Consider the following 18,315-nt stretch of genomic DNA (forward strand, 5'->3'; position numbering starts at 1 on the left):
GGATAGGTTTTCTCTTCAGGCTATTGTCCCATCCTTATCCTCTTCTCTCTTCTTCTCCATCTTGCACAAATCTAAATTTTCTAGTTACTTAACTAATCAACCTAGAAGTTTCACATTTGCAACAGTTTCTAATCAGCGTAAACACCCCCCACAACACACACATAGGGAGAGAGAGATCAGTACTTAGTTTTTTTATTTATCTATTTTATTTATTATTTTTTGATAAACAATGAAATTTATTAGAAAGAGATGAAGAAAGAAGTACAACAAAAGAAAAAGAAGGACTCCAGAGAACAAGGTATCCTCTAAGTAGTCGATGAAAACAACAAAGGAAAAGAAAGAGAAAAAATATCTACAATGCAGCTCTAATGAAGCATGACGTGACATGGATCAAAACTAAGTTACAGAAAAAAAATCTGTTCTGGAAAAATTATCTATGTCACTGGCTGAAGTATGACATCACATGGATGCTTGTCCCATCATTCATCAAAACCTCAATAAACAGCAGAAAAGATTTTCAAAAGAGAACCTTATTTTCATTCATCTAAGGAAAGAGGTAATAATAAAAATTTCTCCTAAGCTTTTGCTTTGCGCTTAAGAGCGTCTTCAATCTATCAATCTTGAGCATTTTTTTTCCTTGAGAGTTGAACTCTTTCTCTTTTTCTTTGTTAGATTACCACTTTACCTAAAAGCTCAAGCTGTTAGGTTGTGGGCCAACAATGTATATCAGACCTTAACACTCCCCTGCATGTGCAGCCTGAGAGCATGGTAAACAAACGATAAACAATACCTATTATAGGGAATAAGATAATTCTAGACAAACAAACAATAAACACGGGCAACAAGACTAGAACCTAGGAACTCTTGATAACCAAGCTCTCATACCATTTTACCTAAAAGCTTAAGCCGTTAGGTTGTGGATCAACAACATATATCAGGCCTTAACAGTATTAAAAAGGGATGAATATTAAACAAAATATCTGAGTGAAGACCTGCATGTCTGCAACTCATAATGACAAAACTAGTACACACATGGCCATTCAACTGTTGTCATTCATCTTTCACTTTCATTTCCACTTGTAAAAGTTCCCACTCAAATTTTTATTTTCCTTTTTCTGAAAGCATTTCTCACAAAAAAACAAGGAAAAGATATCAACACATGCAAGCACAAAAAAGAAAAAATTTTTTTTACTATCTTACAAATTATTTAGCCCTAGATAAAGCAAATAGGTGTAAGAAAAAGGATTAATAAACACTTGGAAACGATAGGGAAAGAAAAATACCCATTTGCTATCTTCTGGTTAGACTGATCATCCATGTCAAAGACTGTGTCAGCAAGACCACCAGTCTTCCTAACCACTGGAACCTGAAACAATCATTATAATAAAAATGAGATCTTCCACTTTGCACAAATATCTCTCTCCTAGACTCATGGTTGCTGGATTGCTTTTATTTTAATTAGTTGCCATCCTTTTAGTCATGCTATTCAAAGGGACTTCCAATCAAATAGATGACCTGCAATATCTATTTATGGTTTGTATGGTCAATCACCATTCCTAATCTAGTCCATTTATCTTCTGCTTAAGTAACTGCTGCTCAGAAGTCAGCCATAGATGCAAGAATACAATATCAGTTTGACCAAATGAGTTCTTTTTATAACATTAATTACTATATTATTTTGTTTGATTAAGTTAAGAAAATATTCAATAAGATTTCTAAGAATACTGTTAGATTACCAGTTACCACATTACTAAAAGCTTACTCTGTTAAGTTGTGGGCCAACAGTGTATATCAAGCATTAACACTCCCCTGCATATGCAGCACAATTGCACATGAAGAGAAACAAACAATGAATAACACCCAAATTTTTTTTAACCACTAAACAATAAATGCGGGCAAGAGCAGAACCCATGACCACCTGGCAACCATAGCTCTGATACCATGTCATCTTACCACTTTACCAAAAAGCTTTAGCTGCTATGGGCCCACGATATATATCAAGCCTTAACAAATACCATTTGGAAATCTCATAATACATACTTTAGGAAGTTTGAAACACCAATGACAATATTTGTCTGGTAACATGGTTTAAAGTGTTGCACTGCTATCTCGCTAGCAATTTCAAAGATTAGGATCATATTGAAATTGATGAAAGGGTGGCATGGAATGGTGCTTATTTCTAATTAAATTTTCTCCTTTGTTTAGGATAGTCATTTATATAAACCCGCGATCTATCAATTAATGCGTTTTGTGTTTTCATTTTCTCATAGTGTCCTCACATAACCTTTTCTTTAAGAAAATGGATTGAGTCAAAGGATAAGTACTTGGACCGCAAACTCATTTAAACTATGATTTTTGTTGGTTCAAAGTGAGCCAATTGTATACTCATTGCAATTGATGCAGTAGAAAGTATATACCGCTCCATAATGCATTCCAATCATCTGGGCAAGTCCACAAGGCTCATATATGGAAGGAACCAATACCATGTCTGCTGCAGCATAGAGCATGTGGGACAGCTCCTCACTGCATAACAAAATAAAACACAAGCAAGATGAGTGAGTGACCCACAACATTCCATCGAGTGTTCTATGAGGATAAAAAATAATTTCTATTTCCAGGGAAAATACTTCATCTGTGCGTCAAAAGAGCACTTTCCATCTTAGTGACACAAGTAGAGTTCCGAAATCACTTTTAAAATCTTCAGTCAAACAGCTCGACAAAACAAGGGCTTTCACAAAATTTGGTAGTTAGTTATAGATGCTCCAAGATAATTTACCTATACATCAAAAGGATCCGGATGCTGGGACCTTGATTATGCTACAGAAAGGAAAGATAATGAATTGTTTGTCAGCTCATCAAGTTGCTGCCATCCTTCTCCATAGTTCAGAATATCACAAAATATTTTTTAAAACCAAGAAAGGGAAAACAAAAATGATATCTATGAGAATTTAATACTTCACAAGATGCTGAATATCAATTTTTCTCTTGATAACTCTTGCCAATAAATAATTGAACATCCAACCAGGAATCAGCCTCCGACCTCACCATTACAGTATTGCTTTAATAAAAAGTGAATTAAGAAAAAAAAGAAAAAAGCTCACATACTTTCTCTGTGAAGGATTTTGATCCTTGATAAACTATACACTTTACAGGTAATTTTTTAGCGAAAGAAAAACATGCATGTAGATTACTAGATTATAGTTTTTGAACCGTAAATGCATATGAAACTGAAAGGGAGGTAAAAATCAAAGACAAAACAGAAAAGAAATATTTTCAATGCTAAATGGAGGTGATTCCCTAATCTAAAGCATGAACCTAGGCATGGTGTTCAAAGTGGAAAGAGCATAATTCTGGTAATTTTTTCTGACAAAACTTTCCTCTTAAAAAAAAAAAAGCACCCCGGTGCATAAAGCTCCCGTGAATGCAGGGCTGGGGAAGGGGCGGACCACAATGGGTCTATAGTACGCAGCCTTACCTTGCAGCTGTTTAAATCCCATCCTTCTTCTTTTCCCTTGAAGAGAGCTATTTCGAAGGAAAAGGTTTCCTCTAAGATGAAGGCATTCACTTGGACTTCTGTTCTTAACAGAATTGATACTAATGGCTTTTTCCAAATGTGGGGAGTAGAGTACACATTTGTCTCTCCATTGTCAGGGAGCTCAGCAGTTTTTTGTAACCCCTTTTCCCGTTAAAAACAATCACGTTAACTGAAAGCTGAAGCTGTAAGGTTTTGGACGAACAATGAATATTCAGACTTAAAGTGCATCCTGATGGCACATGGAGACACAAGTGAACACTTAATATAACCAATTACTAGAGCCTAGGACCTCCTGGAAATCATGGCTTTTGATACCATGTTATATTACCAGTTAACTTAAAATCTTAAACTGTGAGGTTGTAGGCCAACAATGTATATCAAGCCTTAACATTTCCATTTTGGGAAGTGTGATTGGTTTTTGTAAAGATTATTTAGTAAATTGGAAAACCCAATAACAATGATGAGTCTCCCTCTCTATTTATAGTATATGTCAGTACATCACAATAAACATAATAACCTAACTAACTCAAGCTTACTAACGTAAGTGATACAGAATACTAAGTAACCAATAACGGTCCACCATAAGTTGGAGTACAGTATCATATGCTCCTAGCTTCTCACAAATTGATTCAACTCAAACACCCCCAAAGCGTCAGTGAACCAATCAGCAAGTTGGTAATCTGACTTCACAAGTGGTTGCAATGAGCTCTTGCATAGGTTTCTCCCAACAAAATGACAATCAACTTCAATATGTTTCATTCTCTAATGGATTGAAGGAAAGATTAATAGCAACATGATTATTACTGTGAACAACCAAGTTCTTTTAGCATATTCTTCTGCCAAACCAGCTCACATGTAGTGTGGACAATGGCCTATCACAACACTTGACAAGGCCACCACAATTTGTTTCTTAATCTTCTAGGATACTAGGTTACAATCAACAAACACAGTACCCAATAGTGGATCTTCTGTTGGAGGATGATCGAGCCCAATAAGCACTTGTATATCCCTAAACACGAGTGTTACACCAACCTTGGAGAGACCTCTCCTATGCACTTTTGAGGTACTGCAAGATATGAATAAAAACATCCCAATGACTTGTTATGGGAGAATTAAGAAATTCGCTCACAAGACTTGTTGCAAAGAATATATCTCATTGAGTGATTATGAGATAGTTTAATTTTTCAATAAGTCTCTGGTATTGCTTAGGATCAGCCAACAAATCACCCACATCTAACTATTTCTTGGGCTCAAAGTGATTTTCTTTTCTCTTTTTTTTATTTTTTATTTTTTATTTGGGGGGGGGGGGGGGGGGGGGGGGTGGTAAGCAAATGCTATTTTGGTAGAAAAATGTAGTGGAGGTCTTATGTAGGAGGAATGAGAAGGGGATTATATTTAAATTGGATATTGAAAAAACTTATGATATGGAACTTTTAGGGTGAGATCCTTGTTAGCAAGGGTTTGGTGAGAGGTGGCGGTGGTGGTTTTGGATGCACTGCTTGCGTAATGCATTCTTTTCTGTAATTGTTAATGGTGAAACTAAGTTGTGGTTTCGGGTGTTGAGGTGTGTTAGACAAGGTATCTGCAATCTCCATTATTGTTTGTACCTATTGATGTTTTGAGTATACTTTCACAGACGGCAGCGGATAAGGGATTAGTGAGAGGGCTTGGAGTGGGAAGAGAGGGGGTGGTTGTGTAACACCTTGACCAGATGATGCTGTTTTTTTTAGGTGCTCATACAGAATCTTTTTTGAATGTTCTTACTCTCCAAAATTTTTAGCATATTTTTGGTTTAGAAATTCATTTTGGGAAGAGTGGGATTGCTGCTATAAATCTTAGTTCTAATCTACAGAGTTTGCATCTTTAGAAGTTCTTCTGAAATTATGGCTTTTTTAGCTAGGACTTGTCGCAGATTAGGAGACCACAGCAACAAGTCCTTGTGAAACCAGCATCAGAGTTGCCTACCAACATCACCGATATATAGCCCACTGAAAAATCCCATTGCTGGAAGTCCTCCATGCACCCTCAGGGGCCGTTCAAAGGCTGATGGCTCTAGCTCCACAGGTTGGCAAGTGAGGTTTCGCTAAGCCTTGTTTTTTACCCAGTTTGTTTCCACATGTTTTGAATCCCTCTGTAAACCATGACATCAATTTGTTGGCCATGGATTTTAGTTCAAGATCCAAATTTTTTGGTTAATCACCCCGACACTCCATTAATGCCATTAGAGGCTGTTTGTCATTGGCAGTTGAGTTTACTGGTGTTGTGGCAGTGCTGTGTCATGTGTTCGTGATTCGCTTGCTTATTTTGTTCATTGTTGCGATGGGGTGCACAAATCCAAAAGTATGTTTACCTCATCACAGCAGCTTATAACAACAAAGAACTTGAATGGGAAGTAACTATGTACTAATGCTTTCCATATGAATTTGACAGGCTTAGGCAAGTCTGAATACTTGTTTCAGTCCAGGCTCTATGACAACCAATGGAAAGAAGTATGGGTTCAGAATGACATAAAGAAGGGTGTACAAAATTTACCAAAAAACTGAAAACCAGAATGAAAACGAAACATTTAATACCATGGTTCGTTGTTTCAGTTTCAGTCTTTGGTTTCAGTTTTGAATTTCATTAATTTTCAGTTTCCGTTTTAATTTCGGTTTTACAAGAAAACAGAATTGAAGAAACCAAAAAATTGATTACTATAAATGTATTTTAATATCACGTACATATATTGCTTTATATTTCGCTTCTTTAATTAAGTAATTGATTATATAAATTTTTTTTATTAATTAAATTAATTGTTTTATTATAATTGAACTACAGTCCAACTTTTGCAAGGATAAGAATGTAGTAGAGACTGGGGAGGGCTTTTATAAGAAGCAAGGGCCTTCAGATTTCTTTCTCTCGGAGATGTGGGACAAGAGAGGAGTGGAGACTGGAGTAGCTGAACAACAAGAAAGGATAGAAGAGTGGAGAATGGAAGATCCCAGCTTGTGTTGGGACTTTTTGTCCCACATCGCCATGAGGAAGAATGGAACGTCCTTTCCTCTCCTATAAAATTCAATCTAGACCTTCCCTCACAGCACCTCAATTAGTCCCACAAGTTTTTTTTGCATTGGTGGGCCAAGGTTGTCTGCTTTGCAGATGGGCTGTTCTGGGCTTTTCGGCCTCTTTATATATTGGGACGTTAATCAATTATATAACTTGTTCATGGGCCTGTGTGTTTGAATAAAAAAAAATGTTGAAGCATTAAAAAACCAAGATAAAACCAAATCGAATCAGAAAAATTTGGTGTAAGGTTCAATTAAACCATCAGCGTGCAGTTCGGTCTCAGTTTGAGATTTCAAAACTGATTATTTCAGTTCGGTTATCGGTTTTGATCAAAACCAATTCAATTTGAACCGATTACACACCTAGACATAGACTGTCTCCCAGTTATGGAACTTGATGTCCACCAGATGTAAAAGCAATGGGAGATGCAGAAGTGGAGGGAGCAGATGACAGTCCTTTGGGTCTTTATTGGTTTAAAAGTTGCATTCAAGGCCTTGAAGTTCAATTTCAACTAAATTCATGTCTTTAAAAATATGGAAATTTTGATGTAAATTTGGCTGTCAATGACAATTTTGATATCAAATCTAAAAAATTATGGAAACTAGAGGTAAAACATGGAATTCTTTTATGGAACTTTAGAAACTACAAATAAACATACTAAGGCAATATTTTTAGAACTTGATATTATTAATAAAATACATCAAGAACAGGCATGTGGGGTATTAGGTGCAATAATTGTAGTATAATAATCATCTTAAACATGTGAAATGCGAACAATATGGATCAATTAGACCATTTCTTTATTACTGATTGTAATTAGAAAAGTTAAGTTAGTGTAAGAAGTTTTGAACCTTGCTTGGCTTGAAAGGAAAGGAATTCCACTAGAAAATAGTAAAGTAATTGTACATATTAGATTTAGTGGTGTTGACTCAGCAAGGAAAAAGAAGAGAAGAAAATTGTCATAGTGCTCTGCCAGCATTTAGATCACCTTTTTTAGTTTAGGTTTTTTTCTGCTAGGAATGATAACAAGTTAGGGGATTTTTTGTTCTTTTTTTTTTTTTTTTTTTTTTTTTTTTTTTGTTTTTTTTGTTTTGGTTTTGTTTTAAAAAATCCTTTTGGGGGTTTAATAGTGTTTTTAGAGACCTGAGGGTGGTCAGTGATTTTTACCCTATTAATACTTTCTGAACTGGAATTTTGGAACAGCATCTGGGAAGTGGGGAAAAAAACAAAGACATACACCGCAGAGCCTCTATTACTAATCACTGGGTTCAATCAGTATGATGACTCCCATAAGGGCAAGCCACATTCTGGCATGAATCAAGTTGTTTCATAAATTTGTGTTGATAGAAGTGCTCTGTAACCTTGATTTTCAAGGACTCTAAAAAAAAAAAATTGGGGTAGCTAAATCAAGGTTGACCAAGTTGGGAAACATCTTGGTCAATACTGTCCAGAAAAGAAGGCAGGGAAGAAAAAAAAATAAAATCAAGTTGATGCAAAACTACTAGTATCTGCATCCTAAATGGACTCGAAGAAACATTACTAACAAGGATTCTTGCATAACATAAACATCATTCAAAAATTAATTACCTGGTCTGCAAGCTCTTCAAACTCTCTTTCAACCCGACCATCTGAAGCTTTTCCAAGTACAACCATCTGTCCACCCTACAAAGGAAGACAAACTAATATTACTATATCAAATAGGTACCAATTAATGTGACAAGGCCAAATGGGATATATATATATATATATTCTGGCATCAAGTTTGAAATTTCAAGAATAAATAAATAAATAAAGAGGGAAAAAACTGCTACAAACTTGACACAAAAATCGTGATCAACAGATACAACCTACATAAAATGAATACTCCTAGAATTCCCTCACTTTCTAAGCGATACATCCATATCAGTGTTTCACCCTGTGTTCGCATCCATAACTTCATTTTAACATTTGTTGGAGGTCACAATGTTAACTGCATTAGATCCCAGTCACCAGAAACACTTTATGCACTTCTTACAATGACTCCTGCAACAGATTCACTAAATATCTGCAGCACCCTAAAACTATCCAAGGGTATGGTAAGAAAAATAGCGTAGTAGAAATTTTCTCATTTGAGTCACAATATTTTTGTCCATGTATAATGTTTGATAAATCTGTTTAATTTATTTTATCTGAATTTCATCATGACTTGTTAAAAAAGATAATTCATCATAATTCTAACATATGTCCTTCAAAAAATATTTGTTTGCTGCCATTATTGGGCAAATATGAAGCTTTCTGGAGCAGTGCTGAACCAGTCAAGTAGCAGGTAAAATTCTCTAGGTCACTCCGCTCTTTGCCTAGTTATTTGCCATAATATTTATTGACCACTGTTTTCTAGGTGTCATTATTATGGTCTAGTCAAAGTGTGTCATTTCCTAAGTCCAACTTTATTTACAAAATTCATTAATGAGTCTAGCTCCAAAGTGCATTTATGAGGTCTTTGAGTCTAGAGAAGTCAAGACAGGTGTAGCCACTATTCATGCTCCTTGGCACATTTAATTTGCAAGGCTGTCATGTACTTATATTTATGTTTGTCCAGATAATGAAGAAACTGTACAGAAATTTCTCTTTACATTTTTGCTTAACAATTCTGATTTGCTCAAAATTTTCCTGCAATTTGGAAAAGTGGTTGACGCACTTAGTGGCTCTTTCCATAGCCCTCACCACTGCATTTGTGCACAAGAAGATCTCTATTTCCCACTAAATATCCCTGCAATTAATCCTAAATCCTACAGTCTATCTCCAGCATGTACGCTGCATCAAATTGGTATCGGAGCAGGTTCTCCTTCCGGTACTAGAGGAAATCGCAGTCGAAGATCCAGGATTTAAGCAACTTCTGGTAGCAAATTCAAACCCTACAAAGCTGGTCTTCACATAAATAATCAAGGAAATGGAAGGAACCAGGATTATCAACAAGTAGGAGAATATGAAGACTAACCCAATCAACTTTCTGAGGATGTAATGCCAGTCTACGATTTTTATGAAACTTCTGTTTATATCAAGCATTGTTATTAATGGGTGTCGGAAGTATTTCTGTAATTTATGAATTTTAGGGTTTATTTTGGTCAAATTAGTTTTTGGGGGTCATTTTGTGCTGTTTAGGGGTGCTTTTGTGATGTGAATTATTTTTAGTGGGGCTTTAGAAGATAAGTTGTTTTTAGAAGAGGTTATGTGCAAAACGGGAGTTGGCTTCTCTTGGAAGGCCTTAGGGTTGGTATAAGTATGAGTCTTCAATGAATTTTTTAAGAAGTTTTCAGCTATTTTCTTTTGAGAATATTTTTCAGGTATAACAGCTTTGAACCAGCTAGGGTTGTGAAGATTTTTGGAGGCTTGGATTTTGAGAATTCAACCCTACAATGCCTACCAGTCCCTACTTTAACTTTGATGCAAATAGGTGTAGGAATATAAGAAAAATTCATAAACAAAACTGAGATTTCAGAATTGTGTTTTAGCAACCTTCTTTGACTCACATAACTACTACACTTGTAAAATGATAAAGAGATGCTATATGGATCAGAATGTTGGGCGACGAAGAAACAAAATATCCAAAAAGTAAAAGTTGTCGAGATGAGAATGCTTAGATGGATGAGTGGTATAACACTGAATGATAAATTAAGGAATGAACATATTCGCAGTAAGATAGGTGTAACTCCTATAGAAGATAAGGGAGGGACGACTTAGATGGTATGGACATTGGCAAGTAGGCCACATAGTGCGTCAGTGAGGAAGAGTGAGTTAATTACTGTAGGGAGTAGTAGAAGGAGTAAGGGTAGACCTAAAATAACTTGGAACGAGATAGTGAGTAAGGATTTAATAGTCCTGAATCTGTCAAAAGAAATGGTCCATGATTGCATAAATTGACAGAAAAGGATTCATATAACCGACCCCACCTAATGGGACTTAAGGCTTGGTTTTGTTGTTGTAAATAAGAAAATTTCTTCACACAACAGCAACTTAGTCTTCAAATCAATACATGTTTCAGCACTGTTTCAAAAAGGTAATAGTGGCTTTCTGTGAGCCTCTTGCACCTTTAGCACCAATGGAAGGACTGGTAGGCACCGTGGGGTTGAATTCTTAAAACCCTAGCCTCCAAATCTTCACAGTCCTAGCTGGTCTGGAGCTGAGCTCTGGTGAGAGATCTTCTCAAAGATAAATGCCCAAAACCTCCTGGAAAAGTGGCCGAAGATTCCTATTTATACTAGGCCTAAGGCTTCTAAGAGAATCCAACTCCTATTTTGCACATAAATCCCTCTAGAAAACACTTCTTCTAAAGCCCCACTAAAAATAACTCTCAATACAAAAATACCCCTGAATATTACAAATTGACCCTCCAAAGCTAATTTGACCAAAATAAATCCCAAAATTATGAAATTACAAAAATACCTCTAACACCCAAAAATAACAACACTTGACATAAATAGAAAATTATATTTTGTTTGCATAAACATAATTCCCCCCCCCCCCCTTTTTTCTTAGAAAGGACTTGTCTCCGTGTGAGTTGAAATCTTTGCTGCATGGGACATGTCAGGGTCAATCTTCATGAATTCCTCCTCACTAATCCATAAATTCTCATAATCACGTCTGCCAGCCCATTTTATCAAGAATCTGAAATAAATTCCAGCCCTAGTCTTCACCTCTTGCACATGTATGACATCCTCAATTTCTGCCACCTTGCTAGAAGAGACTTTGGTGGAGTTCTTGCACTCAATGCATGATATATCACCATGGAATGGTACAAATCAGCCACATTAAAGATTGGTGATATATCCAAGCCATGAGGGAATTCAACTTCATAGGCATTTTCACCTAATTTGTGCAGAACTTTGCATGGTGTAATCTTTTGACTCTTCAACTTGTGGTAAGCGCTGCTGGAAACTCTCTTTCCAAATGCAAACCGTCATCCAGTCACCAACCTGAATTTCCTTGAACCATCCATGTTGATTAGCAGCTTCCTTGTAGAGTTGGTTCACACTTTCAAGCCAACTTCAGACCCTTTCTTGGACTTCTTATGAATTTTCAGCAGAAGCAAAAGCATCATCACTAGGCCTTGGCTGGTTAGAGATATCCACTAGGTCAACAACCTGATTTGGATTTCCACCATACACCACCTGAAAAGGACTTTGACCTGTAGATCTGTTAATGGTGCTATTGTACGCAAATTCAGCTTGTGCTAAGATCAAATCCATTTTCTGAATGTTATCCTTTGCAAGCATTGCAATAAATTTCCCAAACTTCTATTCGCAACTTCAGTTACCCATCTGTTTGAGGGTGATAGGCACTGCTGTACTGCAATTTTGTATCCAAGGAACTGTCTCGAGCAGATGTGATAGTCTTTGATACCCCATGTAATCTGACCGCTTCCCGAAAGAAAAGAACTCTGTACCACAATTTTGTAGCCAAGGAACTGTGTCTCAAGCAGATGTGATAGTCTTTGGTACCCCATGTAATCTGACCGCTTCCCGAAAGAAAAGAACTGCCACATGGGTTGCATCTAATGTCTTCTTGCATGCAATAAAGTGAGCCATCTTCAAAAACTGATCCACAACTACAAAGATGAAGTCAACACCCCTAGTTGTTCTTGGCAATTGGAGCACAAAATCCATGCTAACAACAACCCACAGGGCTGTATTATTGTAAAGGAGTGTAGAGACCTATGTTCTGCTGCTGCCCCTTTCAAACTTGGCAGGTGCGACACAGATCAGAGTACTTATACATTTCTTGGTGCATGAAAAGCCAAAAGTACCTTTCAGCCACTAAATCTAGTGTCTTTACCATGTCAAGATAACCTCCTAAACCTCCTCCATGCAATTCAGATATCAAGTATTCCCTTAGCAAAGCTTAAGGAATTCATAGCTTAACACCCTTGAACACACAGCTATTTTTCACCACAAATTCTGCACACGCATCACGATCCCTAGCTGCAAATTTTATCAAGAATTTCAAGAAAATAAGGGTCTGGTTTGTATTGTTCCTTGATCAACTTCGACCCAACAACACTAGTAGACATGGTTTTATCAAATAAGCCTTTCTACTCAATGCACCAGCCACCTTGTTTTGCAAGCCAGCTTTATGTTTCAATGTGAAAGTGTACTCCTGCAAGAATACCACCATTTAGCATGCCCCCAACTTAGCTTCTTTTGGGAATTGAGATATCTCAAGACCTTGTCGTCAGATATCAAAATAAATTCCCTTTGAATAAGGTAATGCTGCCAGTATTTCAATGCTTGAACAATAGCATAAATTCTTGGTCGTAGGTAGAGTAGTTCTGCCAAGCCTTGTTGAGTTTCTTGCTGAAATAAGCCACTGGTCTTCCTTCTTGACTCAAGACAGACCCAATTCCAATCTTTGATGCATCACAATCAACTATGAAGAGCTTCTCGAAGTCAGGTCAAGCCAAAATCGGTGCTTGAGTCATCAGCCTCTTTATCTCCTCAAAAGCTCTCTTCAGCCTCCTAAGTCCAATTGAACTTCCCTCTTTTGAGACTCTCAGTGATAGGAGCAACTATAGTGCTGAAATTCCTTATAAATCTTCTCTAAAAAGTGGCCAATTCTTGGAGTAGGCCAGCTAGTTATAGCTTCAACCTTCGATGGATCAACTTCTATTCCCTTTACTGAGACAATGAAACCCAGGAAGCCCAACCAGTCCACCATAAATCTGCAGTTCTTCATGTTGGCAAACGTTGATTTGCCTCAAGAGCTATAGGACAACCCTCAAATGGGTAACATGACTTTGCCTGTCTGTGTTGTAAACCAAAATATCATCAAAATAAACAACAAAAAACTTCCCAATGAATGGTCTTAGCGCTTGATTCATAAACATCATGAAGGTACTGGGTGCATTGGACAACCCGAAGGGCATGATGAGTCACTCATAGAGCCCTTCCTTGGTCTTAAAGGCTGTTTTCCATTCATCTCCAGGTCTGATTCTGATTTGATGATAACCACTCTTTAAGTCAATCTTGGAATAAACTTGAGATCCAGCTAGCATGTCCAGCATATTATCCAATCTTGGAATAGGAAACCTGTATTTAATGGTGATTTTTTCGATAGCCTGCTGTTTACACAAATTCTCCAAGTTCCATCCTTCTTAGAGTGAGTAAAGCTGGTACAACACAAGGACTTAGGCTTTCTTGGATAAATGCCTTTCTAAGAAGTTCCTAACCTGATTTTGAAGCTCTTCATGCTCCCTTGGGTTCATTCATAGTGGGGCAAATCAGGTAACGTAGCACCTGATTAAAGATGAGGTTGATGCTGTATATCCCTCATGGGAGGTAACTCATCTAGGGTCCTTCCATTTGAAAGAGGACGTAAATCAGCCTACTTACTTTCTTGAGCAAAATTCCTTTTATTTAAGAAAGTGTACAACCATTTTCTTGCCTCTTAACAGCATCATCCTTCATCAGTTTCAGCACAAGCTTCTTCTTTCTCTCACCATCGTTCACAAAAAATGAATAAATATTCTTGATGCCATCATGGATGCCTTTGTCATATTGCCAAGGTCACCCAAGAAGAATACGACATACATCCATGGGAGCCACCCCACAATAAACAGACTCTCTAAAGGAACCAATTGAGAAACTAACAAGGCATCTTGAAGACACAAGAACCTCACTTCCTTTGTTGAGCCACATAATTTGGTATGGCTGTGGATGTCTTTTAGTTTTCAATCCCAAATTTCTGGTTGGTTGATCAGCACAGGTAGGGGCAACTGCAAAACCACCTGTACTGCTGCCACCCACCTTAATAGTTGACGCACCACTGCTGTGTTCTGTCCCAAGCTTCTTAGGCATGTAGCGGGTAAGTCGTGAGTCTCATGACTCAATATTTAGTGCAAGAAGAAAGGAATCACTCAGCTTATAAGGATGCTGCAAGCTTACTTGGTCTTGTATGGTCATTTAAGACCATTCGCATAGCAACTAACCCTTTGAGCATCGATATCAGCAAGATTGCACCTGAATCCTATGAAACTCCTGGGTGTACTCCTTGACTGACTTCCTACGCTGCCTCAAGTTTTGAACCCTTCAGTACAAGGTTTGCTCATAATCCCAGGGTAGGGATTGAGCCTTCAGTTTCTCTTTTATCTAGTCCCATCTTATGATTTTCCTTTTCCTCTGTTCTCACTATCATCTTGGTAATGTTTCCACCAAGTAGAAGTAGGTCCCCTGAGCCTTGCTCCACAAGAGATAAATGGAAAGCAAGAAAGAGAGAGAGAGAGAGAGAGTCTGCTGCACAATCAAGGTTAAAACACCTTCATATCAGCTTTAAAAGTCTGGTGCAATCCCATTTGAATGATAGAATATAGTTTGCAGCATTGATTATTGCTGAGCTGAAGATGTGTCATGTTCTTCCTACATTCATCATGAAATAATTTTTCACATGGGCAGGGTATATACCCGCTTTATGTAAAACCATATAGTACTACAACTTAGGAGGATTCGGTAACCAACGGTCATGTTCAACCAGGCTAAAACCAAGGCCAAGATATGGAACCTACAAGTTAGCATTGGGTTCAGGGGAAACGAAAAAATACACACTTAAAGATTGCATGCCATTCTATTTTCCATATTTTATAACTGAAATAATGAAATACAATCTTTTCCAAGCAGCAACCATTTTATTTCTCCTACAAATTCTATGATACAACTTGTCTATGCCACTTATGTTTTGGTTGTCCCACCCAAGTTACAGCCCCGTAGCCATAAATGCATGCCCCTGCATACACATGCACATGCGTGTGCACACATACACAGGTGCTTGAGTGCATGAAGAGAAATAAATAAAATTTGAACTTACAAGTTCTTCAACATGCTTAATTGCATTAGTGATCAAATGAAGACCCTTTTGAGCGACCAATCGAGTAATGCAAATAAGCAAAGGTATCTTTTTTGTACTATAAGGAGCATTACCACCTGTAATGCTTTCTGAAGCCAAACCAAGTCCTCTTTGGACATATTGTTTGCAAGTTCTCTTGCCCTCTGTATTTTGAGCTGCAAGACATAAAAACATAAAAAAGTTCATAATACTGATGAATCTCTATATTTAACCTTGATAACATACAATCACAGAGAGTTGGGAGAACTAGAACAGTCACCATGAAATTATAATAACAAAAAAAAAAAAAAAGTCTTAGGTTGCCGCACATTTAATATGCAATCAAGGGTAATTCTCAACCACACACAATCAGAGGGGGGGGGGGGGGGGAGTAAACAAATCATGTCTACAAAGTTATAATTACGATAGTAAAGAACAAACAGAAAACTACAAGGGAGAGAGAGGGGGGCATTGAGAGAGAGAGAAGGGAGAGAAAGATATGAAAGAGGAGAGAGGAGAATCAATTCAAGAGAAAATGGGGAATTAGAGCTGAAGACTCTGCAATCACAATGTAACCTTTAATCCTTTATAACACCCTAAATTAATAGAGAAAAATAAAAATGAAACCTGTGGTGGATGTGTGTATGTGTGTGTGTGTGTGGGGGGGGGGGGGGCGCATTGGAGGGGCAGCTGCCCCTGAAGCTTCCATCAAGTGCTCAATTTACCCTTTTAGTTTGTGAAATTTCTGCCCATTGGCCCTTCTCCCACCAGCGCCACCCCCCAGTGCCCTCACCCCTATGCCAACACAAAAACACAATTAGGGAAAAAAAAAATGTATTGCGTACATTGTGTGCAAATACGCAATGATGCATGGTAAATGAGTAAGGGTTTATTTTTTATGGTATGTGGCTCTATGATTGCATGGGCTTACTTTTTATGGTATGGGTAATGGCTTTATGATTACAGCATGCTGGTTATTGGTGAGGGTTATAGCTTACGGGTTATTGAGTTTATTTATTTATACTTTTAGATTGTATCCTGTTAGCATATTATTATGTTAATATAATAATATACATGTTTATTAATAATTTGTAAATATGTAGGCATGGGGTAGTGTTGTTTCTTGTGAATTTATGTAGTGTAGAATTATTATATTGTTAATTTGAGGTAGATTGGTCATTGATAGTAGGGCTGCTCAAAAATATTTGAAAATCTAACCGATCCAAAGATCCAATCCAAATCTAAACCCTGAAACCCATGCTCCCAAACATAGGCTAATTGGGTAAATGACATATAGTTGTCATTATGCCAAAATGCCATTAAAAATACATCTTTTTTTTTTTTGGCATATGAAATAATATTAGTCTATTAAGAATGAATTTTTTTAGATATTGTTAAAAGTTTTAAATATTATTAATAAATAGTGGAGGGGTTTTTGGCAATATCTTTTGTAGGGTTTGGTAGAAAGAAGGAAGGAAAAGTGCTATAGACTAGTGTTCTAGTTGCAGTATTTTGGGGTTCATGGAAGGAATGAAACTCATGTATTTTCTCAGGGAAGAAATTAGCATTTTTGTTGGTGTGGGAGAAGATTCATTTTTAGCTTCTCTGTGGTGCATGGGTCATGGTAATTTCAAGGGGGAATGCTTCTCAGATATTGAGCAGGATTGGCATTCTCTGTTGACTCCTTAGGCTGGGCTAATTTCCTTGGGCTGTTTTTTCACCCTCATTGGTTTTCTTATTTTGTTTTCCCTGGGGTTTCCCAGACTTAATTAAGGAAATGTCTCTTCCCCTGACTGTACATTTTTATTCTATATAATGAATTTCTTTTTCTATTAAAAACTAATATAACTTGCTCCCCCATTAGTTGTAATTCCTCGATCTGCCACTGAATGAAACAAAGAAATCATGAAACAAACAAAACAAAATATAGCTAAAACTTTAAAATGAAAATATTTCACCCTGATTTTTATGGCTGGAGTGGCAGTTCTCCATCAAGCTTATTTGCCAATATATATATATTTTTTTCAGTTCTACCTCCAAGTAATGATGTATTCCCCACTATAATCTAGCAGGAGAGAAAGTACAATAATGGCGAAAAATATCAAGAAGTTTTTGAAAAACAAAAAATACACATCTAGGCGGAGACTGTAATCAAGTTGAATGTTACAGTGAAACTTAGCAGGCAAGAAATTATCTGTAGCAGGGTTCCACATTGCAGTATCTATCCCATTTAGAATGCCAAAGTACCTACAAAAGAACATATTAATAAGAAGTCAGTAGCCAGGAGGATATTACAAGTTTAATGCATGAAACAAGAAGGCCCACAAAAAATCAAATCAAGAAATGTGTCGCAACCTTGATGGCAAATCCAAAGAAAGAGATCGAAAAGAGAAATTGCAACACGAACATTCCATGTATGATGAGTGATTTTTAGCATCCTCTACTCATGATATATTATTTAAAGGTATGTGAACCTGGCAATGGAGCTAACACAAACTGATTGTAACATTCTCAAATTTTCAAAATCATAACAGATTTCCCACATTCAACAAAAAGATGATAGCTAATGGACATGGTCAACTTTTGGTGTCTTCTGGTCATTAATCTTCACAATTTCCCGCCCTTTTTTAATAATCATTTTGCTTTGAAAAAACAACTTTCATTCAAGAGCAACTGCACATAGTTTTAACTTTACCCTAATGTATTATCACAAAAAAGACATAAACAAACAGCATGCATCATGAGACTGTTTTTGAACATACTCATGTAGTTACTTGAGTAACTCTTGTCATTCAATTTCCTTAAAGCAAGTCATTTCAAACAAATCTGAATAAAAATCAATACAACTTCAGTGATGATGGCTACAAGGCTTTGTATAACTTTGC

General features: G+C 36.9%; 1 protein-coding gene across 1 annotated transcript in view; it reads right to left on the reverse strand.

Annotated features, from left to right (window-relative positions):
- LOC131166276 (uncharacterized) overlaps window positions 1-18,315 on the reverse strand; it is a 114,943-nt gene that overhangs the window by 21,715 nt on the left and 74,913 nt on the right. Inside the window, exons 8-13 of the mRNA XM_058124678.1 lie at window positions 17,598-17,677; window positions 15,413-15,606; window positions 8,168-8,242; window positions 2,777-2,817; window positions 2,418-2,523; window positions 1,284-1,366 (exon numbers count right to left, since the gene is read on the reverse strand). Coding sequence (XP_057980661.1) covers window positions 1,284-1,366; window positions 2,418-2,523; window positions 2,777-2,817; window positions 8,168-8,242; window positions 15,413-15,606; window positions 17,598-17,677 — 579 coding nt within the window. The remainder of the gene's footprint in view (window positions 1-1,283; window positions 1,367-2,417; window positions 2,524-2,776; window positions 2,818-8,167; window positions 8,243-15,412; window positions 15,607-17,597; window positions 17,678-18,315) is intronic.

Source organism: Malania oleifera, chromosome 10, assembly GCF_029873635.1.
Source record: "Malania oleifera isolate guangnan ecotype guangnan chromosome 10, ASM2987363v1, whole genome shotgun sequence".
NCBI classification, from domain to species: domain Eukaryota; kingdom Viridiplantae; phylum Streptophyta; class Magnoliopsida; order Santalales; family Ximeniaceae; genus Malania; species Malania oleifera.